Source organism: Loxodonta africana, chromosome 9 (assembly GCF_030014295.1).
Source record: "Loxodonta africana isolate mLoxAfr1 chromosome 9, mLoxAfr1.hap2, whole genome shotgun sequence".
NCBI lineage: Eukaryota > Metazoa > Chordata > Mammalia > Proboscidea > Elephantidae > Loxodonta > Loxodonta africana.
The window spans coordinates 46983404-47010229 of record NC_087350.1 but is presented as its reverse complement, the minus strand read 5'-3'; the positions used below and the strand labels follow the sequence as shown (position 1 = coordinate 47010229).

Sequence of the window (26826 nt, the reverse complement as noted above, 5' to 3'; positions counted from 1 at the left end):
ATGCCTGATCTGTTTTGAAAGATTCAATCTTTTTTCTTATAGTGTATTACCTTTAAAATTAGAAATCAAAAGTAAAAGTAATTACTCTGAAGTTCACAGTTGTACCCCCCTGTTTTGATTTACCAATTTATCCCTAAGAGACAAAGGGAGAGTGGGGTATTCTAAGGAATAAACGCAAGTCTTCTGGCACATATATATGTATACGTACGTGTGTGTATATGTATGTACATACACATATATATGTATAAAATGCAAGAAGGATTGAAATAAAAATGCCGTCTTACACTGTTTACTATGTGAACCTCACTAATAATCAGTGAAATGTAAATTAAAAACAATTAACAACATATTTTAAAAACAAAAATGAGTTACCATTTTTATTGAATAGAAAAAAGTTTAAAATATTCCAAATACTCGTGTCGGCAAACATGTGGAGGCTCAGCGAACCTTTTTAGCAACTTTCGGCAGGTCTATGAAACTGGTTCAGCCCTTCCAGTGGGTGGTTTGGCAGCATCTAGCCAAACATGGATTCTGCAGTTTTACTTCTAAGAATTTATGCCAAAAAAGTCGTAGAGGAATGCAAATGCAGGGGTCTGTATATACAGATGTTTGCTGCAGCATTGCTTATAATAGAGAAAAATTGGCAGCAACCTAAATGTCTCTCAGGAGAGTATTGGTTAAATTACGATACACTCATACAATGGAATACCTTACAGCCATTAGGAAAAGTGAGATATTTATATATGATGATGAAGCACAGAGCAGCCGAGCATGTTTGACCCTATCCGCAAGAAAAAGGGTGTTAATGTATGTGTGTATGCATAACATTTTCTGTAAGGATATACCAGAAGTGGTAAGCAGTGATCACCTCTTGGGTGTGGGATATGGGGGGATATTTTTTATGGACTGTTTGAATTTCTTTATAGCAAGCATGCATTTTATAACAGTGGCTTTTTAAAAAGTGAAAAGACTTGGTAGTTTCAAAATGTAAATGAAAGATATGCTGCTATGGGAATTAACTTCCTGTTGACATGGGTTGCTAGGAGCTACGATCCCCTCTGGAAGGCTCAATACCAACTTTTGATCCTGAGGCTACAGAATTGTAGAGATGGAGGCCCCAGAGAGGTGACTTGTCCAGTCTCTCAGCAGCTTAGCCAGTAGCTGTCTTTCATGCTTTCTTTCTTGGCCAGCACTTTTCCACCTCCCAGTGGCTATTGCACCTCCCCACTCCTGCGAGGCCCTAGCCTGATCCTTTCCATTGTGTAGACAAAAGGGAGAAAGACCCTAGGAGGTGAAAGTTTGGGGGTGGAGCTGGAAATGGAGCCCAGAATCCCCTGTGTGCATGTGTGGTTCTTGTTTGATTTTCTAAATCCCATCTGGTACCTCAGATTGCCTTTGGGAGAAAGAAGGTCAAGATTTTTTCTTCTCTCTATTATTAAAGGTAATCAATCTACTTTTATTATGGGAAGTTGAAAATACAGAAAAATAGACAATCACCTGTAATCCTATTACTCAAATCTGGCCACTACTAAGTTTTAAAAACTTTTTGCTGAAAAGTATGGAAAAGTACACATATCATCACACATTAATCAATGAATTTTTACAAACCGAATATACCTGATCACTGTGTAACCATCACCCATGCAGAAACAGCACATCACCAGCTTCCCCAGAAGCTCCCCTCTGGTCCTGTTCCTGGTACCACCTACCCCTCCAACACCGAAGGGTAACCACTGTTCAAGACTATTAGTATTTTGTGACATTTACTATCACACTTTTTTCTGTGTAGTTTTTTCTTTTACTGTAGTGATAATCATGGTATCCATAGATTTGTTATTATACTGCTTTTGAAAATTGAAAATAACTTTCTTACAAAGCAGTGTATAGTCATTGTTGATTTAGAGAATCAAAATCAGCACAAAGAAAGTAAAAAACACCTCTAATTTCACCCACGTAATAGACCCATGTAAACGCCAGGTGGGAAGCCTTCCTGAGCTTTTCTTATGAATAGGCTCATTCTTTAAATTTTTGTGAAAATGGGATTATATTTTACTTATTGATGTACATCATTCTTTTTTGTTTCACATATTTTGATCATATCTGCACTGCACATGGTTTTTTAAGGCAGCATTCCATTGTGTGTATATTTGTACCATTATATATTTAACCAATACTATCTTGTTATACGTTTGGCTATATCCTTGCGTTGAATTTAGACATGGATTCACATTCTTAGTTACTCATAATAAATCCCTGGAAATAGAATTGCTGGGGCAAAGGGCACATGCATTTTTTTAATCATACCCAATGAGAGTCCTACTTGTTTGATTTAACAGTTACACTCTTACTGAACACTCTGTTTATTCCTGATAGCTATCATCTTCTGGAAATTGGCACAGAAGGTTAGCCACCTCAACTTAAGAGGGCAAAGAGCTGTGCAAATAATGAGAAGTGGCAGTTAATGCATCAGAATAAATTTACAGGATGAGAGTCTAGTTCAGTATATCAAAAATCCATGGAAACCCTGGCTCCCAATTACATCCTTTTTTCCCCCCACCCAGTGGAATCTTAAAAGAAAACTATTATGTAGCTTTACATAAACTTTACTGAGAGACGCATGCATTAAAAAAAAAACAAAAACTTTCTTTTAGGCTAAAGTATTTTAAAAGTATTTTGCAGACCATAATACCATTTTACCCCTAAATAATACAGTATGCATTCCTAATAATATTTTTCTATATAACCAAAATAACAGTAATTAGTCCTATAAACTTAATTTGTTAATATCATGTAATCCCCAAAACCAAACCCACTGCCATCAAGTCACTGCCGACTCATAGCAACCCTGTAGGACAGTGTAGAGCTGGCACATAGAGTTTCCAAGGCTGTAACTTTATGGAAGCAGACTGCCACTTCTTTCTGCCGTGGAGTGGCAGGTAGGTGGGAACCGACCAACTTTTGGTTAGCAGCCAGGCACTTTAACCACTGTGCCACCAGGGCTCTGTTAACGTCATATAATACCTGATCCATATTCAGATTTCCTCTCCTTTTACAGTAGATTGGTCCGTGCTTATAATTAAGCCACCATTGATCGTTCTTACTCATTTAAAAGACTTTCAGCATATTTCACTTCTACCCAATAGAAGACATCTATTGCCCCAACTTTTGCCAACTTTGGATATTATTTTTCTCAACTTATTATAATGTTTTCTTTTTTCAACTTAACATAGTAATGAAGCTTTTAAATTCTATGTAAGAACTTATTTAAAAATGTCATTTAAACATGGGTGGGTAAATGGTCCATTAGGTGGGCACAGTGTGTTCTCCCCTGGGTCCCCGTGGTTGGACATTGAGCTGTTTTAGCATTTCCCACCTAGTAAAGAAGTGAGCCTCCAGGAGACAGCCAGGCGTGGTGGAACTGATGGCCGAGGTTTTGCCTTATGAGTTCGTGTGTCTCTCCTGTATGTCAGAATCCACCTCATTGCCTGGAAATCACTCCACCATCTTCAGAAAAATTGGTCTCAGTGATGCGGTTAAGTGACCTCTCTACAGAAGATGATGACTCGGGTCACTGTAAAATGAACCGTTACGATAAGAAGATTGACAGTCTAATGAATGCGGTTGGTTGTCTCAAGTCTGAGGTGAGGGGTGTGGGGGACTGGGACAGCTAGTGTGTGAGGATGTGTGGGAATGCCTAGTGGGTTCCTAGTGGACCCTTCCCTCAGGCTGCCTTTGCTGCCTTCCATCCTCTTCAAGGTTGCTCAGGACTTTGGATGCCCCTGGGGAGGTAGTTGGAGGAACTCCGGATACCATCATGATGATAAATTGCCATCCTCATTGAGCACTTACCTCAAGGCTGGTACTTGTCTTACCTTGTGCTGTACATGGATGGCCTGTTTTGATTTTTTTACAACAGCAAATGAAGCTGGGGGTATTATTGCCCCCATTTTAGAGATGAAGTAACTGGGAAACTTGGGCCTTCACTTTTCCATTTTACATAAAAGTTTAACAACCACCAAAACAGCCCCAAAGAGGCAAAAAAAAAATTTGTCCTTAGTTGCTTAGCTGTCACTTCGATTGGGATATGGCAATGGAATTAGAAATAGAACCTGAATGTCCAAGGTCCCTAACTAGGAAGTTGATGGAGCTGGCATTAAATCCAGATCTTGACTGCCAACATGGCCCGTGTCTTTAATCCTCCACCCTGTGCTTGAGGCCCATGGAGCCTTCTGGAGAACCTGGGGCTGGCTGCCTGGCAACGGCCCCTCGTTTCCCCTTAGCCTACAGCTGCAGGGTACTTTTTATGACATCTTTCCTGCTGAGGTAGCTAGTTGAACCACACATGGTTTACCTCCTGGCTCCGTCCCCACTAGCTGAGTGACCTTGGGGCAAGTTGCTTACCCTCTCTGCTTGATCTCCTTGTCTACAAAATGAAGAGAGGAGTGGTATCTACCCAGAGAGGCTTCGTGAGGATTAACTTGAGATCGCTCCCGTAAAGGACCTGGCACAGGGCCTGTGTAGCAACATCGTTCTCAAAATTGAAGGTGCCCTTATTTTGGTTCAAAGTGATGGCAGTGGGCGAAGAGGAAGAACCTCCCCTCATTGGCCCCTGCCTTTATGGCCTTGTGCAGGTCAAGATGCAGAAGGGTGAGCGCCAGATGGCCAAGCGGTTCCTTGAGGAGCGGAAGGAAGAGCTAGAGGAGGTGGCCCAGGAGCTCGCTGAGACCGAGCACGAAAACACGGTGCTCAGGCACAACATCGAGCGCATCAAGGAGGAGAAGGACTTCACCATGTAAGGCAGCAGCCTACCCCACCCTGCAAGTTGATTCCTTCATTCCACACCTCTCTCAGGCCGGGCTGCCCTAAGCTGCGAGGGAGATGGGCGCAGCCACTGCATCTATGTGTTGGGGCACAGTCTAGCCTGGGGGACAGCTGTTCAGCACAGTCACACAGGGGATTACCCCCTTGCATTTGTGATTCACACTTTGAGGAAATAGGAAGACCCCATTGAGTGTAGTTGGCGGGGGAGGCTTTCTGGAAAAGGTGACATTAAGTGGAGTCTTGCAGGATGATGAAGTCGGGGACAGAAGCATGCTAGATAGTGGGAACCATCTCGTGTGAAGGCTCCAAGGTGGGAAGGTGTTTGCGATTGAGAGATGGAAGGTAGGCCAGAGCCAGAGAAAGAAAAGTGGGCAGAGAACAAGGAGTGCCACACAGGTTGGCAGGGGCCTGCTCTCAGAGGCCACTTTAAAGAGTTTGCATGGGGGCCAAGGAAAGGTTTAAAGCAGGGGAATGGTGTGACCAGACTTGGCTGCAGTGTGTCCGCGGTATGGAGAGCAGATGGGAGGGCTCAAACATGAATCTGAAGATAGTGGTTAGGAGGCTGTGGGAGTGGCGGGTGGGAGAGGTGACAGTGGTGAGAACTAGGATGGTGACTGTCTAAGAGAAAAACAGGGCCACAGGTAGCATAATGTCATCTGGTGTGGAGGCCCTGGTCTGATGCTTAGGTGGGGTGTAACTTTTGATCCTTGTCTTTGCAGAAGGTACTCGGGGCAGAAGGGCCATTTCTCCCCTCCCCCACTGTTCCCTGACCGGGATCTGAACCTCATAGACCATTGTGAGGCGAGCCTTGGAGCTCTGGCGGGCAGGGGCCCAAAAGGGCTCACAGAGCCCTATTCTTTCTGGCCCCAGGCTTCAGAAGAAACACCTCCAGCAGGAGAAGGAGTGCCTCATGTCCAAGCTGGTGGAGGCTGAAATGGATGGAGCTGCTGCTGCCAAGCAAGTCATGGCCTTGAAGGACACCATCGGGAAACTAAAAACAGTAGGTGGCAGGCAGGAGAGGCGGCAGCCCCAGGCTGGGGTGGAGTCTCTGTGCAGTCATCAGGCTGACTTTATGACATAACCAGGCTGGGAGAGGGCATACTTGACTCCTTAGCCCCTACTCCCTACTCATGTTCCCCAGACCCCTATTCCTTGAAGATGACCTCTGGTGGCCACGGCCTCTGAGGAAACCTCATCATGGGTCCCCTGGGATCATACTGAGTCAAGGCATGCGGTCGATTCCCGCAAGTATCAGCCACCAGGTGTCGTCTTCCTCCCTCACGACCTCCAGGAAGCCTGCTCTGACTGCACCCACCCACACTGAGCTCTCCAGTTCTCTTACCCACCTCTTGCAGCAGACTCAGGTCCTGTCCATCCTTCTAGTTCTGCCTCCTCCAGGAAGCTTTCCCTTGACTACCTTGATCCTGCTCACAGTCCCAGCTCTTCTTACCTAGGCATCTTGGCACCCAGCACTTCTTAAGTACCCACAGCACCTCTCTCTGCTGCCTCCTCCCTTCTCCATCTGCACATTGTGAGACTGCCAGATTGTCTTTTAGGAGAAACAAATGACCTGCACGGACATCAACACCCTGACGAGGCAGAAGGAACTTCTCCTGCAGAAACTGAGCACATTTGAAGAGACCAACCGCACCCTCCGAGACCTGCTAAGGGAACAGCATAGCAAAGAGGTGAGCCCCTGGCCTCTGTCCACATCCTGGGCAGGAGGGTTCAGACTCAGCTGCACCCTTCTGGTGCTACGTGCCAATCCTCTTTGTGCCTCCGCCTCCTCACCTGTAAAATGGAGAGAGTATTTTAAAAAGAAAATAATACTGGTGCCTGGCCTGAGAGGCTGTAGAGAGATTTAATGAAATCATTCACGTAAAGCGCTAGGCACCTAATAACTAGAAACAGCCTTAGTTGTTGTTGAAGCTGAGCTGGGTGGCACGTGAAGGACCTTAGAAGTCAGAATACGTGCAGTGGGGAGTCAGGGAGGGGTTCAGCCCATTTCTGAGAGTGTGTTAAAGCTGGGAGAGTACTTACTGGACCCGAGTTCTGGTCCCTTTTTTAAGTGGAAGCTTGTTGAAGATATATAACATAATGTAAACTGGTGTACACATTGCCCCACTTTAGAAATAAAACCTGTCCGTGTGGTTAAATCCTGCTTGTGTCTTCTTTTTCCGTAACATTTTCTCCCCCCCTTCAGAGGGAATGTTTATCTTGAAATTGATGGTTTTTATGACGTATGTATCCTTAAGCAACATACAGTATTGTTTGGCATGTTTTTAAACGTTACATAAATGATTATCGTTCCGTATGTGTCCTGAGTTTGCTTTTCTCGCTAACATTATTTTTATTAACTTGATCCATTTTTATCCTTGAGGTCTAAGATCATTACCTTTGTTATCCATTTATGACTATCAAAAAAACCCAAACTCATTGTTGTCGAATCGATTCCGACTCATAGTGACCCTATAGGACGGAGTAGAACTGCCCCATAGAGTTTCCAAGGAGCGGCTGGTGAGTTTGAACTGCGAACCTTTTGGTTAGCAGCTGAGCTCTTAACCACTGCACCACCAGGGCTCTATGTATATCTGTGCCACAGTTTATTTCTCCTTCTGTTGATCTATATGTATGTTTCCAGTCATTTGCTATTACAAGCAATATTACTTTAAGCATTCAAGTACACCGTCCTAGTATACTTATTTGAGAGTTTCTAGAATATTTCTATCAATTTTACTAGTTATGGCCAAAATATTCTCAAAAATACTTTTATGGTATCTGTATTGTTTCTGGCTCAGTGACCTGGGACAGATTTTTTCCTCTCTAGGTCTCCATTTTCCCACCTGTAAAATGGAAATTGTATTTTCTACATGGAGCTGATATGAGAACTAGCAATGATGTGTGTATGCATGAGGGACTTGGATGCTGCCTAGCACATAATAGGTGCTTGATAAGTGGCAGATGCTGCTGCTATTTGTGCTGAGACCAGTGCCTTCAGAAAACCCCTTCTCCTTTTAAACTTCCTGGCTTCCACCATCCTGGAATCCCAGAATCTCCAATTGGAGACGAAGGGTTAACTCATTTGGACTCACACCTAGAACAGGTGTTCCTGTTTGGTTCCAGGCTCTCATCTCCTCAGTGCCCATCTGGCACTCAGTACCCCTCCTACCCCCACCATCTGAGTGCTTAGTGGGAAGCCCTCAGCATTATGGGGAACTACACTTAGAGCTGGCTTCAGGGCCCTGGCTCTGCCATTTCTACCTGTGTGACCTTGGACAGCTTACCTCACTTCTCAGAACCTCAGTCTCATCTGCAAAATGGGAATGGCGATAGGGCGTGGCTCTCAGAGTAGGGGATTTGGTGAGATCGTGCGCCTAGTATTTCCAAGGAGCAGCTGGTAAATTTGACTGCTGACCTTTTGCTTAGCAGCTGAACTCTTAACCACTGCACCACCAGGGCTCCATTTATGTCTATACCACAACCTAGCAGAAGACTCAGTTTGTTTCATGTCCCCCGGAGGCAGGGAAGGGCATGGGTAGAATGGGCAGTGAGAGCAGCTTCAGGCTCTGGGTCCTTGGCCTAGGCTTTCTGTCCTGTGTTCTGTGCATTTTCTTGTTGCTGGAGAAACCACAATGCTATCTTCTGCCAGTTCTCAGGCCCCAAAGAAACTTTGGGATCCAGGGAGCCTTTTTTTCTTGACTTGTGAAGAGGGCACGTAGGAGTGAGGAGGGAATGGTAGGGTGGCCTCTTTCAAGGGACACTTTGTTCTGGTGCTCAGGAAGAACAGGGATGGCTTATAAAGACTCAGCCCTGTGGGCAAGGATGTAAGCAGGCAGTTCAGAAAAGAAGAAACTTAAATGAGTAGTAAGCATATGAAAAGATGCCAAACCTCACTGGTAATTAGAGAAATACAAATTAAGCAGCAGGACTGGCAAAGACTGGCTACAGGCAAAGGTTGGCTACTATCCTGTGCTGGTGAGTATGGGGAATCCAGTGCTCATGCCCTGCTTCGGGCAGTAAGAGTCAGTGCAGGCATTTTGTTCAGCAGGATCTAGTACAGGCACAAATCACAAACCTTCAGACCCAGTAATTCCTCTTCTTGGTATCAACCCTAGAGAGATACTTTGTACATGCCCAGTGACCATTGCTACAATGTTTATAGTTGCAAAACTTGGAAAACAAACCCAGTACTCATTAGTAAAACCGAAAACCTGTTGCCATCAGGTCGATTCCCATTCGTAGTAACCCTATAGGACAAAGTAGAACTGCCTCACGGGCTTTCCAAGAAGTGGCTGGTGGATTCGAACTGCTGACCCTTTGGTTAGCAGCCAATTGTTTAACCACTTTACCACCAGGGATCCCTTAATAAGGAAGAGGTAAAAAATGCAGGGCCATATCCATAGGTTGAAAAGCTGTGCAGCAACAAACGAGAATGAGGTAGATTGACTTTTATTGCTATGGAAGTGTCTCTAGACATATTGCTAAGGGAAAAGAAATCAAGTTGTAGCATAGAAATACAGTATGATATCATTTTTGTGAAAACACACATGAATTTCTCCTTACCTACCCCCCTAAAAGAGAGAACGTTTTTCTAGGTGCAGCTATATGTAAATGCATAGAGAAGAGATGGGAGGAAAACTCATCAATTTGATAGCAGTTGGAGGTGGCGTGAGGGTGACTTTAGTGTTCACTAAATATTTTAAATCGATGTATTCATTTATTCTGTAATTAGAAATACAGTTTTTGTGAAAGGAAAAGATTCAATACATTGTAGACATCTGAGTTTATCGCTTTCCTTTTGGCTTCCCTCGAAGGATTCTGAAAGGCTGATGGAGCAACAAGGAGCACTGCTAAAACGGCTGGCAGAGGCAGACTCAGAGAAAGCGGTAACAGAAAGCACCCCCCGACCCCTGCCTTAGTTTCATGATCTGTAGAAGGAGCTGATGTCTCCTGTCTTGCCTGCTCCACTGGGTTTGTCTAGTTGATCACTTGAGAGCTTGGACCACAAAGCTGGACACCACATGAAAGATAACGATAATGACAGTAGATTTATAGATCATCAGGGTTCTGTTACCTGGATTTCCTGGTTTGTATTAGGGGTTACAAGTCATCAAAAGTATATACCTTTTGACTCAACAGTTCCAATTCTAGCAATTTCTCTTGAAGCAGCATGCTCCAAAGACTGTTTCATATAACCCTAAGTTCCTCAAGATGTTAATGGGTGGAAGCAGCAAAAGGTCTGGAGGTTCCATGGCCATATGAATTTGTGAAACTACTGGCTGGCCTGAACAAAAAGTTCAATAGGTTTCTTAAGACCTTTTGGAACCCTGGATATATTCATGCCCACTCTGAATCTCCAAGAGAGGAAAGGAAGATGGAGGCCATGTTTCCCAAGGTTTGGCCCTCGGCCCTTGATGCCTGGCCAAATATCACTGTCAAAATGTCGACTGGAGGAAGGCATGGTGATTCAGGAGTCCTGGTGATAATTCCTAAACCTGTATTCACAGCTCAAGAACTTTTTTTGTTTGTTTGCTTTTAATTGTGGTGAATATATAGATAGCAACATTTGCCATTTTAACAGACTTCACATGTACAGTTCAGGGACATTAAATATGTTCTGCATGTTGTCAAGAACTTGTTAAATTATGATACATCAGTAAATTGAAATATTAAGTAGCTGTTTCAAAAGATGTAGAAGATTTAATCACACTATGGTAAACATGAGATTGTAGGCTATCGAACAGAATATGTTCATGACTTATGTAACTTTTATTAGCAGTGGTTATCTGGGTGGGGGATTATAGGGATTTCTGAGAGATTTTTGGGTCTTTTTCAATGTTTTGCACAATTAAGGCTTCTTTAAAAAAAATAGCAAAATAACATGCTTGTTAAAAAAATTAATACAGATGGGTTTCTGCAACAAGGGCCAATGTTCTTGGGACCTTGGGCCTTGGTAGGCAGACATTCATAGGAGCCTTCTTGCCCTCTGGGTTGGGTCTCTTTTCCCTTCCCAGAGAGCACATGACAGTGTGTGTTCTCTCCCAGCGCCTGCTATTACTACTGCAAGACAAGGACAAGGAGGTAGAAGAGCTGCTCCAGGAAATTCAGTGTGAGAAGGTACTGTCTCTTACAGTTGTTCCTTTTTATGAGCCAGTGAAGCCTAGTGTACCCCGGAGTTGGAGAGCTGGATTCCAAGCCCAGCTCTGTTACTTTCTCTGTTTCTCCAAGGCTCAAGCGAAGACAGCATCTGAGCTTTCTAAGTCCATGGAGTCCATGCGTGGGCATTTGCAGGCTCAGCTTCGGTGCAAAGAGGCTGAGAACAGTCGCCTGTGCATGCAGATCAAGGTACCTGCTGGCCCTACAAGTAGGGAAGGGAGGAGACAAGGGCCTGGGAATCTAAGGAAGGTGGCCTAGCCATGAGTATCACTCCCAGCAAGGCTTTGTCCCAGAGGTTTATGGGGCAGCTGCTGTCAAAGCACTCATGCTTCAGAGACACTCTGGGGGCAGTGGCCAGAGCAGTGAACAGAGACCCTGGAGGCCTTGGGAGCCATGCCCATGGGCCAATCACTTAATTCCTTAGGCCTACAATTCACCTGACTATAATGCTGGAGAGCAGGATGCTCTCAAATGCTCTTTGTATCTGTGAGCCCAGTGATCTCTGAGGCCACAGCCTCTGTCTTTTGACTAATATAGCCCTGCTGAGTGCCTGAGGGAGGGGAGAGGGGAGTGAGCACAGGGTGGGCTACCCATTCCTGAGTTGGCTTCTTTCCCTTACTGCCTGTGCTGTGGGCATTCACACATATGAACAAGCCTAGCATGGCACCTGCCCTCCCCTGGGGCAGACAGAACCCAAGCCAGCAATTACATCCCAGTGTGCTAAGTGCTGAGATGGAGAAGAAATGCCTGGGGGAAGGATTCCAGAGGTGTTCTGTCCTGACATTGAGACTCTGTGGGTTAAGAAATGGGAAGGTGCCAGGTGGGTGTGGGGAACTAGAAGGAACTGTCTGTGGTCTGCGTCAAGGGAGCCCACAGCTGCCACACAGCTGATGACTGTTTTCGCTCTCTTTCTCTCTCTGCTGTATTGCCTCCTTTTGCTTGTCTCTCTTTCTCCATTTCTCCTCCTGACTCTCTTGCCCTGCCTTCCCCCAACCTTTCTTGTCTCTTCCTTGCTTCCTTTCCCTTGCCCTCATTTGTTCCCTGGCCTCCCCTCCCCAGAACCTGGAGCGCAGTGGGAACCAGCACAAGGCGGAAGTGGAGGCCATCATGGAGCAGCTGAAGGAACTGAAGCAGAAGGGAGACCGAGACAAAGAGACCTTGAAAAAGGCCATCCGAGCCCAGAAGGAGCGCGCTGAGAAGAGCGAGGAGTACGCCGAGCACCTGCATGTGCAACTTGCTGACAAGGTAGCAGGCCTGGGGTGACCTGACTTCTGGCCTGCCCTGAGAAGGGTTGTATGATGGTGGAGGTGGGGTGGATCAATAGATAGGTAGCAGGTGGGTGGGTGAATGGAGTTGGTTTGGTGGATGGGTAGGTGAGTAGTGGTGGAAAAGCTAGACAGAAGTGACCAGGTGGTGGTAGAAAGGGGGCATGAGCTGGTGGGTTGGATGGTTGGCAGAGGGGGAGGTAGTTGGTGGAATCACCGTGGATGGCTGAGGATGATGGGAGGGGTGGCTGGACAATTTAACCACATAAATATTGTGATGGGTAAGGAAGGATTTGCAAACTGGATGTGTGGGATTGCTGGCAGTCTAGGAGCTGGGCTCCTTTTACCGCTGTCTGTGTTCTCCAGAAAGGTGAATTGCAGGAGTGAGGTTTCAGCTGTTAGGGTCAGGGATCATTTGAGGCAAGGCCAGCTCCTGGCTCCCTGAGGCCTTGTTGCTGACCACCAAGCCGACAGGCCCCATTGTCCCATGTTCCCAGGATCTTTATGTTGCTGAAGCTTTGTCTACTCTGGAATCATGGAGGAGCCGCTACAACCAAGTTGTGAAAGACAAGGGAGACCTTGAGCTGGAAATTATCGTCCTGAACGAGTATGTCTTTGTGTTAGGAGAGGGAGGGTGGGCCAACTGAGAGCTGGGTGTACAGGTGGAAGGAGCCTGGTGGTCTGGCAGCTCACGTGGCTGCCATTTGGTCTCCGCTGGTCAGGGACTGCATTGGCTGAGATGTGGGCAGCCGTGAGCCAGGCTTGCTGGTTGAAGCTGGGGTGCAGGCTCTGGCCATGCCCTAGCAGGCACTGCGGGGAAGGTGGGCTTCTTTGGTCAATCACACAGGCCTGAGCCTGACTTCAGGGCCTGGACCTGAGCTAGGCTCTGCAAACATTGCCTTCTGTTCCCATTCAGCACAGCATGGGAAACAGGCACACTGCTATTCTTGTTCCTCTTTTTGGGTGGTGGGGCCACTGATGATCCCTGTGTCTTCAGTCTATTGTTTTGCCAATGCTGGGCAGTCAGTAGGTCAGTGCTCTTGGATAGGAGGGGGCAAAAGTGGCCTTCAAGTTGCAGGTGACTTCAAGTCACACCTTTCTTGCCACTTACGAATTGTCAGAAGTAACCATTCAGTCATTCTCAGTGTCACCTGTATTCATTTGTCCCTTCATTCATTCAGAATATTTATTGAGCATCTACTATATGCCAGACCATGTGCTGGCCTCTAGAGTTACAGTAATAAAAGACAAGTGTGGAGCTACCCTAAACTGTAGAGGAGACAGGGCTACAAGAAACCTAGACTCTCTGGGCTAAGGACAGATCACAGAGGGAACTAACGTAGTCTCCAGGTCAGGTAAATCTTCCCTGAGGAGGTAGATACACAGATATATCCCGAGAACCTGCTGTGTGCAGGGGCCCATAGGCAGGTGCTACCCTCAGGGTGTTCTCAGTCTAGTGGGATAAACCAGATAATTAAAGTAGAAGGTTGCATAGTACAGAGGAAGAAGGGTTGGGGAAGATGTCCTGAGGAGGGGAAGTCCTCAGAATCTGAGTAGGAGTTTGCCAGATGACATAGCACAGTGTTTTTCTTCAGTCTAGTCAGTGTTCAATAAATATTTGCAGAAGGGTGAACTGTAATTGATCAACAGTGAGAGCACATACTATGCAAAGATTCTGTGCTGGGTCTGTGATCAAGAGAGGTCCAGAGGCCTGTGAGCCCCAATGATCTCTGAGGTCACAGCCTCTGTTGGGAGTGAGGATAGGGTAGGCAGCCAGCTCTTTGGTGACTTCCTTCCCTTTATGTATGTCTTCATGCATGCACACTCCTTGCAGTTCCTGCCAGTGCTAGGTGGGCATTCACGCACATGAACTAGCTAAGCATGGCACCTGCCCTCCCTTGGGAAAGAAAGAAGTAAGCCAGCAATTACAAGTTAAGCCAGTGTAATTAGTGTTGAGATGGAAAGGAATGCCTGGGGGTATCCCTGACCACCCAGCCTGGGAGTTCAGGGAAGGATTCCAGAGGAACTCTGTCCTAACATTGAGATCATGAAGCTGACAGGCCCTGTTGTCCTACATTCCAGGATCTTCATGTTGTTGAAGCTGAAGGGATTATAAGATCTCGGGAGGTGCTGTGAGGGGCTAGGAAGGAAATGTGTCCGAGGTCCTTGCCTTCAGAGAGTGTCTCAACCTTATTCTTATTGTAGAACAATAGAGGACTTCTTGGAGGGGGTGGTATGGGAGACAGATCTTAAAGGACATTATTCAGAGGTGGGATACAGACACAGGAATGCCACAAGCAGCAACACCAAAGAAGAGCAGTGCACCTACCTCTTGGGTGAAGATTGGGGAGCAGGCAGAGCACCAAGAGGCGTGATGTGGCATGGGTAGCAACACTTGGCCCCACTCCACACAAAGACCCTGGTTCTCAGAACCTGTGTAATTGATTCTCTCTGTCTGCTTTGTGACCTGCCAGCCGGGTGACTGATCTGGTAAACCAACAACAAACCTTGGAGGAGAAGATGCGAGAAGACCGGGACAGCCTGGTGGAGAGACTACACCGTCAGACTGCTGAATATTCTGCATTCAAGCTGGAGAACGAGAGGCTGAAGGTCTGTAATGAGGCAGGGTGTGGGACGGTGGGTTGGAGAAGAGGGCTTGAAGGCTGGGCATGTGTAGGTGGGCATCAGAGCTGAGCAAGAGGGGCTTCAGAGGACCTGGAGGCAGCAGCATGACTCTTGTAATTCAAGTCTTGTCTCTGCCTCTTACTAGCTCTGGGACCTTGCAGAACATTTCATCTTTTGTTTCTGTAGTTTCCTAAGTGGAGGAAATGAGGCCCTTTTGAGAATGTGGTAATACATGGGAAATCCTTAACATGACACACTCAGCACACGCTCATAAAATCGAACTGAGGTAGAGGTTCACATTTACGCTACTGGGGCACTGATGGGAACTTCACATGCATTGATTCTCACTTGTTGCTAGGTGCTGTCACAATCAGTTTCAACTCCCAGCGATTCAGTGTACACAACGAAACACTGCCTGGTCCCATGCCATCCTTAAAATCGTTGCTATGTTTGACCCCATTATTGAAGCCACTGTTAGAGTCCATCTCATTGAGGGTCTTCCTTTTTTTCGCTTACCCTCTACCTTACCAAGCATGGTGTTCTGTCCAGGGACTGGTCCCTCCTGATAAGATGTCCAAAGTATGTGAGACGAAGTCTCGTCATCCTCTTCCAAGGAACACTCTGGCGGTACTTCTTCCAAGACAGACTTGTTCGTTCTTCTGGCCCAGTCCATAGTATATTCAATATTTTTCGCCAACACCGTAATTCAAAGGCATCAATTCTTCAGTCTTCTTATTCACTGATCAGCTTTCACATGCATATGAGACAATTGAAAATACTATGGCTTAGATCAGGCACACCTTAGTCTTCAAAGTGACATCTTTGTTTTTTTTAACATTTTAAAGAGGTCTTAGCAGATTTACCCAATGCAATGTGTTGTTTGATTTCTTGACTGCTGCTTTCATGGGTGTTGATTGTGGATCCAAGTAAAATTAAAGTTCTCGACAACTTCAATATTTTCCCCATTTATCAGGATGTTGCTTATTGGTCTGGTTGTGAGAATTTTTGTTTTCTTTATGTTGAGGTGCAATCCATACTGAAGGCTGTATGTAGTCTTTGATCTTCATCAGCAAGTGCTTTAAGTCCTCTTCACTTTCAGCAAGCAAGGTTGTTAATGAGTGTTCCACCAATCCTGATGCTACGTTCTTCATATAGTCCAGCTTCTTGGATTATTTGCTCAGCATACAGATTGACTAGGTATGGTGAAAGGATACAACCCTGATGCATATCTTTCCTGATTTAAACCGCATAGTATCCCCTTGTTCTGTTTGAATTACTGCCTTTTAGTCTATGTACAGGTTCCCCGTGAGCACAACAATTAAGTGTTCTGAAATACTCATTCTTCCCAGTGTTATCCATAATTCATTAGGACCACACAGTTGAATGCCTTTGCAAAGTCAATAAAACACAGATAAACATCTTTCTGGTATTGTCTGCTTTTAGCCAAGATCCATCTGACATCAGCAATGATATCCTTCCTTCCAGGTCCTCTTCTGAATCCTGCTTGAATTTCTGACAGTTCCCTGTCAATGCACTGCTGCAACCATTTTTTAATTATCTCAGCAAAATTTTACTTGCGTGTGATTTTAATGATATTGGTTGACAATTTCCTCATTCTGTTGGATCACCTTTGGAATGGGCGCAAATATGGATCTCTTCTAGTTGGTTGGCCAGGTAGCTGTCTTCCAAATCTCTAGTGCTGTGTCTGTTTGTTGAAACATCTCAATTGATATTCCATGAATTCCTGAAGGCTTGTTTTTTGCCAGTGACTTCAGTGCAGCTTGGACTTCTTGCTTCAGTACCATCAGTACTTGATCGTATGCTACCTCCTGAAATGGTTGAACATTGACCAATTCTTTTTGGTACAGTGATGCTGTGTGTTCCTTCCATCTTCTTTTGATACTTCCTGTGTCATTCAATATTTTGCCCATAAAACCCACCCAGTGCTGTCTCCTTCAAATTTGTGCCTCGAGACTTGAATTTTTTCTTCAGTTCTCTCAGCTTAAGAAGTGCCAGGTGTGTTCTTCCCTTTTGGTTTTCTAACTCAAGGTCTTTGTACATTTCATTATAATACTTTGTCTTCTCCAGCCACCCTTGAAATCTTCAGTTCAGCTCTTTTACTTCATCATTTCTTCCATTCACTTTAGCTACTCTACATTCAAGAGCAAGTTTCAGAGTCTCTTTTGACGTCCATTTTGGTCTTTCTTTCCTGTCTTTCTAATAACCGTTTGCTTTCTTCGTGTATGATGTCCTTGATGTCATTCTACAATTCGTCTGGTCTTTAGTCATTAGTGTTCAGTGAGTCACATCTATTCTTGAGACAGTTTCTTGTGAACTTGTTATAATTTTCTTCAGCTTGAGCTTGAGCTTGTGTATGAACAGCTGATGGCCTGTTCTGCATCAGCCCCTGGCCTTATTCTGACTAATGATACCGAGCTTTTCCATCATCTTTTTCCACAGATGTAGTCAATTTGATTCGTACATTTTCCATCTGGTGAGGTTCATGTGTATAGTCACTGTTTATGCTGTTACAAAAAGGTATTTGCAATGAATAAGTCGTAGGTCCTCAAAAATTCTATCACGTGATCTCCGGTGTCATTTCTATCACCAAGGCCGTATTTTCCAACTACAGATTCTTCTTCTTTGTTTCCAACTTCTGCGTTCCAATCACCCATAGTTATCAATACATCTTGATGGCATGTTTGATCAATTTTAGACTCCAGAAGTTGGTAAAAATCTTCTTCATCTTTGGCATGAGTGGTTGGTGCGTAAATTTGAACAATAGTCGTGTTAGTTGGTCTTCCTTATAGGTTTTTGACCATTATCTTATCACTGACACCGTTGTACTTCAGGATACCTCTGGACATGAGGGATCTGGAAATGTTCTTTTTGATGATGAATGTGACTCCATTCCTCTTCAATTTGTTTTTCCTGGCATTTTAGACCATATGATTGTCTAATTCAAAATGTCCGTTACCAGTCCATTTCACCACACTAATGCCTAGGGTATCGATTTTTACGCATTTCATTTCATTTTTGATGACTCCCAACTTTCCTAGATTCATACTTCCACGTTCCGATTATTCATGGATGTTTGCAGCTGTTTCTTCTCACTTTGAGTCATGCCACATCAGCAAATGAAGGCCCTGAAAGCTTGACCACATCCACGTCATTAAGGTCAACCTAGTTTGAGGAGGCAGCTCTTCCCCTGTTGTATTTTGAGTGCCTTCCAACCTGAGGGGCTCATCTTCCACACTATATCAGACAATGTTCTGCTGCTCTTCGTAAGGTTTTCCTGGCCAGTTTTTTTTTTTTTTAGAAATAGACCACTGGGTCCTTCTTTCTAGTCTGTCTTAGTCTGGAAGCTCAGCTGAAACCTGTCCGCCATAGGTGACTGTCCCGGTGTTTGAAATACCGGTGGCATAGCTTCCAGCATCACAGCAATATGTAAGCCCTCACACTACGACAAACTGGCAGATGCATGGGGAATTCTCACTGAAACCTCCCCAAACCAAAAAAATAAAACCAAACCCACTGTCGTCAAGTCAATTCTGACTCATAGCAACCCTGTAGGACAGTAGAACTGCCCTATAGGGTTTCCAAGGCTGTAAATCTTTATGGAAGCAGACTGCAGTGTCTTTCTCTCTCAGAACGGCTGGTAGGTTTGAACCACAGACCTTTTGGTTAGCAGCTGAGTGCTTAGCTATTGTGCCACCAGGGCTCCTCTTAAACCTCCCAGCCTCCTAATAATTTTGTTACATCCATTACATAGAATAAGAAAACTGGGTCTTAGGGAGAGATCAGATTTTTTGCCAAGATTTTGCCCTAGAATTTGAACCCGAATCTGACTCCAGAGTTCTCAGTCTTAATCCCTCAATATATACCCTTCCAGCGTGCTAGGGGTGAGAAGCACCTGAACAGAGGTTAACCTTCCAGATCCAGGTTTGTCTTGGCTTTTTGTTGATCTGGGCAGTAACATCCAGATTTTTTGTTTGTTTGCTATGATAGATTGATTTTAAGCAAGTGTAATATGCAGAGATGTACACAAATGCTAAAATTTTCATAAAGTGAACCGACTTTGTGTATCCATCACTCTGATAAACAATACTAACCCCTCTTTGCAAAGATAACTGCTGCCCTGACTTCTATCATCACAAATTAATTTGCCTGTTTTTAAACTATTTATAGATAGATTTGTATAGTTCATATACTCTTGTACCTGGCTTCTTTTATTCACCATTATGTTTGTGACAATCATCCATGTAGTATATCAACCCAATATAGCAGTTTATTAATTTCCATGTCTCTGTGGTATCCTGTTGTATGAACACACCACAACATAGCTATCCATTCTACTGTACATGGACACCTGAGTTGTTTCCTTAGTACTATGAACATCTTTGCATATCTTTTGGTCCACATATTTGGTGCATTTTTATTGTTTATATATCTTGAAATAGAGTTGTTGTGTCATCAGGTAGTATGCATAAGTTTAGCTTTGGTAGATGTTGCCAAATAGTAAAGTAGTTGTACAAATTTACACTCCCATCAGTGGTGTTTGACAGCTACAGTTGTCCTTGTCTCCTCATCATCACTTGGTATTCTTTTTAATTTTATCCATCTTGGTGGGAATGTAATAATATGTCACTTGTACCCTTGTTGGGTAAATTGAAAACAACCTTCAAGTTTAAATTAGGGGACTCAGTTATATCATGATATATACGTATAGTATAATAAATACATTGTGCCCATTCAAAATGATGTTTATAGATGTGTATTTTCTTAAATATTATAATTATAAAAGTAAAATATGTTCATAGTAAACACTGAAAAAGTTGAAAACACTACAGAAATGTGATATAGAAGTGAAGGTATCTGGTAATCCCATTTCTTAGAGGTGAGCGTTATTAACAGCCAATGCGTATTTTTCGTTGTTTTGTTTCCTGATACTAATGTATGTATTCAAACACATACACATCAATCCATCCCTTATTCTGCAGCTTACTTTTCTCAATCATATTTCATGGGCATCTTTTTAGGTCAGTTTATAGAGCTCTATCTCTTTCTTTTCAATTACTGCTTATTATTGTGTTGTATGGAGACACCACATTTGATTTTGTGCCATCTGCTAAGGTGAGCATTTGGGTTGTAGGAGGGTATTTATTAACTTGAGAAGAGCATTTTTTTAAAAATAAAATAACTACACACCTATAAAGATAAAAAAAATAGATACATAGTCATATATCAAAGCACTACACATTATGTTTTTTTTTTCTTGGTCTTCATTTTCTTTAATGATTATGTATTGCTTTTGTAATAAGAAAAAAGAAAACACAGAAGTCATTTACTTGGGTTGGTCAAGTCTTACCCTGTTACCTCTCGAAGCAGTATCAAACCCACAGTTGGGTTTGACTAGGGGGCTTTCCTCCACTAGCCCTTTGAGTAGGAATTAAGCTGGGATGGCCGTGTAATCCAGAACTTTCCTGCTGGTTACTTACAAGCCACCTTTTCTAGGCAAGCTTTGCCCCAATGGAGGACAAACTCAATCAGGCGCACCTTGAGGTCCAACAGCTGAAGGCATCAGTTAAGAACTATGAGGGGATGATTGACAACTATAAGAGTCAGGTGAGTCAAATGCCTTGCCCCTCCCCCCCTTTAAGGGCAGCAGGTACCTCCTCCACTTTCAGGCTGGGAGGCTTCCACATGCCTATATTTGGAAAGTGTTTTTGACCAAAACTTGGCTCTGCGGGAGATGGCCTGATACATTGTTGTTTCTTAGGTGATGAAGACCAGATTGGAGGCTGATGAAGTGGCTGCCCAGCTGGAACGCTGTGACAAAGAGAACAAGATCCTTAAGGACGAGATGAACAAAGAGATTGAAGCGGTACTCCTCCCTTCCCTCCCCTGACAGAGCTATCACCTTGTTTGCCTTTGACCCTCCTTCATTCAGACACAAAGACTCATTTCCTTATTGGTGGTCTGGGGCACTCTACTGTGTGTGTGCTCTCTTCTTTTCTCTTGTCTCCTCTTTCTGCTGCATCTTTTTCCTTCTTTCTGCTCTTCATTTTCCTTTTAAAAAAAATCTCAAATCTACAGGGATTATAGATTTTAGGCATGCCTACTTTATTCTGTGTGGTGTCTTTATCCTGTGCCAACCAAAAATTATGCCTCCTGTTCCCTTCCCTGAAGAGTGTTTTTTGCCTAGAAGCAAAGGGATTGTGTTACGGCAACCCTGGAGGAGACGGGTTGAGTCTAGGTTTGGTTACTAACTTGTTGCATGACCTTGGGCAAGTCACCCCTCTTTAGTTCTCAGTCTTCTTGTAAGTATAATAAGAGTACCTTCACCTTTGACATTTGATTTGGAAACCCTGTAGCATGATGATTGCATTCCAAGTGGCTTTAGAGGCAGACGAGATTTTAATTCTGGCTCTACCAGTTTCTAGCTGAGTGACCTTGGGCAAATGACTTTGTTCCCTTGATCCTCAGTTTCTTTATCTGTAAAATGGGGATAACAACACCTACTTTATGAATTAAATGAGCAGTTGCAGACAGCTCTTAGCTCAAGACCTGGATCCTGGTGCTTACTACATGGTTGCTGTTGTTATTCAGAGATTGAACGAGTGGCAAGCTCAAGTGTCAAGTCACACCCAGTTGTGTCCCCTTCAGAGAGCAGCTGGTTACTTGCTCAGTGGTCTACAGTGAGGACAGGCCAGACTCCTGCCTGTAGATTTTGAAGGATCCTCTTTTGGGGACTGAGGGCAGCCTTTCCCTAACTCCAAAGGACTCTGCCTGGCTCCACGAGCAGCCAGGCCCTTCCCAATGGTGGGCATTTCTCCCCTACTCTAGGCACGTCGGCAGTTCCAGTCCCAGCTGGCTGACCTGCAGCAGCTTCCTGACATCCTCAAGATCACGGAGGCTAAGCTGGCTGAGTGCCAGGACCAGCTGCAGGGCTACGAGAGGAAGAACATCGACCTCACAGCCATCATATCAGACCTGCGCAGCCGGGTAAGGGACTGGCAGAAAGGGTCCCATGAACTAGCCCGAGCAGGGACTCGCATACCAAGATGAGCTGCAGGCCCTCAAGGGAGGAATACTTCCTTTTTCTTGGCTGCCGCTTTCTGAAAGGAGTGAACTATCATCAGTGCTGTGAAATAAAAGTCTGGTGTGCCAAATGCCTCGTGTTTGCACATAGTGATTGTAGTCATCGGAGCCGTCACTCGTTTGGACTTTTGGGCCCTCCTGCTATTGCCTGCCTGAGTGCTCCAAGTCTCTGCTTGCCTCCTGCCTTCGCACCCTGCTGCTGTCCTCAACCACACACCCACACGTGCAAGACACCAGCTGACCCCAAACTATTGAGTTTTTTTTTCAGGTTTATCTCTTGCTTTAACAAAGCGTTTCTTATTCTTAACAGATCCATTGCCTGAGATTCTGTCCTGAAAGAGGGCTCCCTCTCCCAGAAGCAACCTGCTTCAGGTTACTAGTACCATGCCTACGCTGGCCAAGAAGTTATCTGCCACTCATTTGCAGTGTGACCTTGGGCAAGGCCGTTCCCCTCTCTTGACCAGTGTCCTTGTAATAAGGATAAAAGTAGCTACAGTTGTTGAGTACCAGCTCTGCGCTTCACGTTGAATAAGCAGTTTACCAGCATTTTCTCATTTAATTCGCCCATTCTACAGAAAAGAGCTCAAGGCATAGAAGGGAAAAGTAATTTCCTAAGGTCGCAGAGCTAATAACATGAACGCCAGCTGTATCTGGTTCCCACACCCCTGCTCTCTGTACTCTGAAGTTGCCAGTCTTCTCTGTTGCATCTGAGCATTCTCAGGGCCTTTCGAGCTCTGATGGCTGAGGCTTCTCCTTAAAGCAGCCCTCTGGATGACTTCTCAAACTTGCCAGCCTAAAAGTATCAATAGATTTCCCGTTGCCTTGCCTGCACTTGTCTCCAGTTAGGGGAGGAGGAAATCAGCAGTATTAACAACGTAATTGGTAAAGACAGCAGCTCTGTGGGGATGTCATGTGGGCCACCTAGGCTACATCTGCTTCTGCCTTCTTACGTCTGCCCCGGATCCCAGATGGGCCTTTATGTGGCCCCTCCTGATCAAGAAAGCATCATTGTGGTTCTTCAGGATCAACCCTTGCTTCTCTCAGGGCGGGAAAGCCTTCAGCCTTGGGAGTTGGGCCTAACATTTCCCTGCTCTGCTCTCTTCTCCAGGTTGTGCACTGACACTTGGACGCCTGCTGAGGGCAGTGTGCCTCTTTCCTGGGTGTGGATGACAGGTCATAGGGAAAAGGGAGGGCTGTACTGGGAAGTTCTTTCGTAAACCAGTCTATGTTCCTGTCATTTTAGATCGAACACCAGGGGGACAAGCTGGAGATGGCGAGAGAGAAACATCAGGCTTCCCAGAAGCAAAATAAACAGCTGAGTCTGAAGGTGGATGAACTGGAGAGGTTAGAGGCACTTGGTCCCATCTCTGTCCTCTTCCTAGGACCTGAGACTTTCAGCCACTTAGCTGCTTTGTGCTTAGTGTGCTGAAGTGTTTGAGGGACTCAAGGCCCTGGAAGGTACTAGGCAGACCTCAGAGGAGAAGCTGCCTCCATTTCAGTGGTAAGCATCATGGGAGAGAGAAAGGTGGTCTCTCAGCTTGAGGGAATGCCGCACAACAGTGTGATCAAGATCAGACCACCTCTAGGCATCAGAAAGACACACTTCATCCAAGCGGGGCCTGGCCTGCGTGGAGCAGCCAGTACACTGTGCTAGGGGGCATTTCTCCCTCATTCTGCTCTTTGTTTCCAATCGTCCTTCCCTGATACCTTTTTGGTCTGAGTCTTCTGTTACTAAGGACTGTTGGAGCCAATCAGAGGTGAAGAGTTCACCTGTTCGGATCAGAAGCCCTGGCCTTGAGTCCCACCTCTGCCACTTAACCTGCTTTGTGACCTTGAGCAAATCATTTAACCCATTTGAACCTCAGTTTCCTCATCTTGAGAAAGGGACCAAGATAGGGGTAATAATCTAGCTTATTGTGAGTCTTCACCAAAATAATGCCTCGTAGAGACATGGAGAAATGTTCAATATATGCTAGCTGGTATTATTCCGATTGTAAATATGAGGAAACTAAGGCTTAGAGAGAGAGTGACTTGCCCAAGGTCACACAGCTGTACCTGGCAAAGTTGCGACTTAGACCAGTGACTGCCTTCCTTCAAAGTTTGTGGTAGCCTCTGTAAAATGCAATCTGGAGACCCCTGGCAGTGGTCTGGCCTTAATTTCAGAAATGAAGGGCCTGAGGTGGTAGGAGGCTGTAACTGCCCCGGCTGGTGGACTAGTGCATCTGAAGGCAGGGACTTGAACCAGGTGGTCTCTTTCTGGGCTCCACCTCTACTCTGCTATGCTGGTCTTGAGGATGCAGACAGATTCAGCAGAGCTTACAGAGCTCCTTCAGTTGGAAGGTGCTGTGGAAGTGCGTCAGAATGGTCACTGCTGCTCCATGGCCAGTCACACGAGATGTTGAGAGGTCCAGCTGGAGCCCTTTTGCTGAGGGAGGCAGCAGCGAACAGTAGAATTTGAAAGCATGGGTTTCGGAGACAGACTTGCCACCTGTGCTGACCTCGGGCCAATGACATCACCTCTCTGAGGCTCAGTTTCTTCATCAGTAAAATGGGGGTAATAACGGTACCCACCTCCTTGAGCTGCACATTGCTGTATTACATGTGATGATACGCATGCTTAGCACAGCCCACGTCAGTGCTGCCTGCTTTTCCCATTTTTCCCACTGCACTCTAACCAGCTTTTCCAGTTGCACAGTTCCTTGGTCTTCTTGGTGATCTGCAGATCTCTTTGGCCTATTCCTCTGGCTCCTTGGAGATTCTTGGCACGATGAAAGCCCCGATCCAGGAGTGGCTGACAGCCCCCTGGTGGGGGTGGAACAGGACAGGTGGGGGTATGAGGAGATCTAATTGACTGCTTTCACCTAGGAAACTGGAGGCGACTAGTGCCCAGAACATCGAGTTCCTACAGGTGATTGCCAAGAGGGAGGAGGCAATCCACCAGTCCCAGCTACGGCTGGAGGAGAAAACTCGGGAATGTGGGACCCTGGCAAGGCAGTTGGAGAGTGCCATTGAAGAAGCTAGGAGGCAGGTCAGTCTCAGTTCCATTACTACCTAGCTCTGTGTCCTGGGGCAAATCACCTAACCTCTCTGAGCCTATTTCACCATCAGAAACACAGGCATAATCATAGTACCTGCCTCATAAATTTGTCGGATGAATGAGATGAGTAATTACTGTAGAGGGCTTAGCACCTTATTCCTGACGATTGTGATTTAATTGTTGCTCACTTGGGATTCAGGCAGGTTCCTCACATCTTAGGTGATGACTCGTGAGGCATTAGGAAAGGGCAGGTAAAGCTGGGTTGCAGAAGTAGTCCCTTTAGTTTGCTCCTACCCTGAGGCTCCAGGGGCTCTGAGCTGATGTGCAGATGCTGTCGGTGAGACCCAATAGTGGAAGTGGCCCAGCGTTCTCTTTGCCAGGTATCCTCTGTGTCCTCTGCAGGTGGAACAAACCAAGGAGCATGCAGTCTCCAAGGAGCGAGCAGCTCAGAACAAAATCCTGGACCTGGAGACCCAGCTGAGCAGGACCAAAACAGAATTAAGCCAGCTGCGGCGGAGCCGTGATGATGTGAGTGGGCAGGGGAGGAAAGAGAAGAGAGTGAGATTTTAGTCTTCCTTGGTGCCCGCAGGGCAAGGTGGTAGTGGTGTTGCTTTAATGAATATGACATGGCACTTTCCCATCCCTTAATGATATCTTGGGCAGATACCCCTCCCCCTGTTTTAAACAATTTTATTAAGGTAGCTTTTACATACTGTAAAATTCACTCATTCAAATCGAACAATTCAGTCTTTTCTAGTGTATTTACAGAGTCGTGAAGTTATCACCACCATCTTAGGTTCAGAACGTTTTCAAAAACAAACTCTGTACTCATTTAGCCACGTTCTCCTCCCACAGCCCCTGGGAACCGTTAATAAATTCTCTATGGATTTGTCTATTCTGGACATTTTACATAAATGGAATCATACAATATGTGGTTTTTTGACTGGCTTCTTTCGCTTAGAATGATGTTTTTAAGGTTCATCCATGTTGCTGCATCAGAACTTTCCTTTTTTTAAACTGTCACGTAATATATGGATATACCACATTGTGTTTATCCATTCAGCAGTTGATGGACATTTGGGTTGTTTCCTCTTTTTGGCTATTACAAGTAATGCTGCCATAAATAATGCTGCCATGAACTGTTTTGTACAAGTTTTTGTGTGGACATATTTTTCATTTCTCTTGGTTATATACCTAAACCCAACCAAACCCAAGGTCATTGCCGTTGAGCCAACACTGACTCATAGCAACCCTATAGGACAGAGTAGAACTGCCCCATAGGGTTTCCAAGGATTAGCCGGTGGATTTGAACTGCTGACCTTTTGGTTAGCAGCCAAGTTCTTAACCACTGAGCAACCAGGGCCCCGGTTATGTATCTAGGAGAGGTTATATACCTAGCAAGGTCATATGAAACTATGTTTAACTTTTTTGAGGTGCTCTCTGTTTTCCAAAGTAGCTTCATCATTTTATGTTCCCAATAACAGTGTATGAGGATTTTAGTTACTCCATATTCTGGACAATACTGGCTTTCCATTATTTATTTATTATTATTTTTTTTATAATAGCCACCCTAGTGGGTATGAAATGGTATCTCATTGTGGTTTTGATTTGCATTTTCTGTAATGACTGACGATGTTAAGCATCTTGCTGGCCATTTGCATACCTTCTTTGGAGAAATGTTTATTCAAATCCTTTGCCCATTTTACAGTTGGGTTATTTTTCTTTTTATTGTTGAATTTTAAGTGTTTTTGTTTATTCTGAATACAAGCTCTTATCAGATAAATGATTTGCAAATATTTTCCCCCATTCTGTGGGTTGTCT

At 44.9% G+C, this 26826-nt stretch overlaps 1 protein-coding gene across 9 annotated transcripts in view; it reads left to right on the top strand.

Annotated features, from left to right (window-relative positions):
- Positions 1-26826, top strand: part of ODF2 (outer dense fiber of sperm tails 2) — a 40397-nt gene that overhangs the window by 6137 nt on the left and 7434 nt on the right. For all 9 annotated transcript variants that reach the window (XM_064291360.1, XM_064291364.1, XM_064291358.1 and 6 more), the window contains 16 exons: positions 3471-3641; positions 4632-4792; positions 5692-5821; positions 6378-6509; positions 9636-9707; positions 10867-10938; positions 11050-11166; positions 12037-12222; positions 12740-12849; positions 14717-14852; positions 20382-20492; positions 20647-20751; positions 21714-21872; positions 23212-23312; positions 24834-24996; positions 25408-25533. In XM_064291360.1, the coding sequence (XP_064147430.1) occupies positions 3471-3641; positions 4632-4792; positions 5692-5821; positions 6378-6509; positions 9636-9707; positions 10867-10938; positions 11050-11166; positions 12037-12222; positions 12740-12849; positions 14717-14852; positions 20382-20492; positions 20647-20751; positions 21714-21872; positions 23212-23312; positions 24834-24996; positions 25408-25533 (2052 nt within the window). The remainder of the gene's footprint in view (positions 1-3470; positions 3642-4631; positions 4793-5691; positions 5822-6377; positions 6510-9635; positions 9708-10866; positions 10939-11049; positions 11167-12036; positions 12223-12739; positions 12850-14716; positions 14853-20381; positions 20493-20646; positions 20752-21713; positions 21873-23211; positions 23313-24833; positions 24997-25407; positions 25534-26826) is intronic.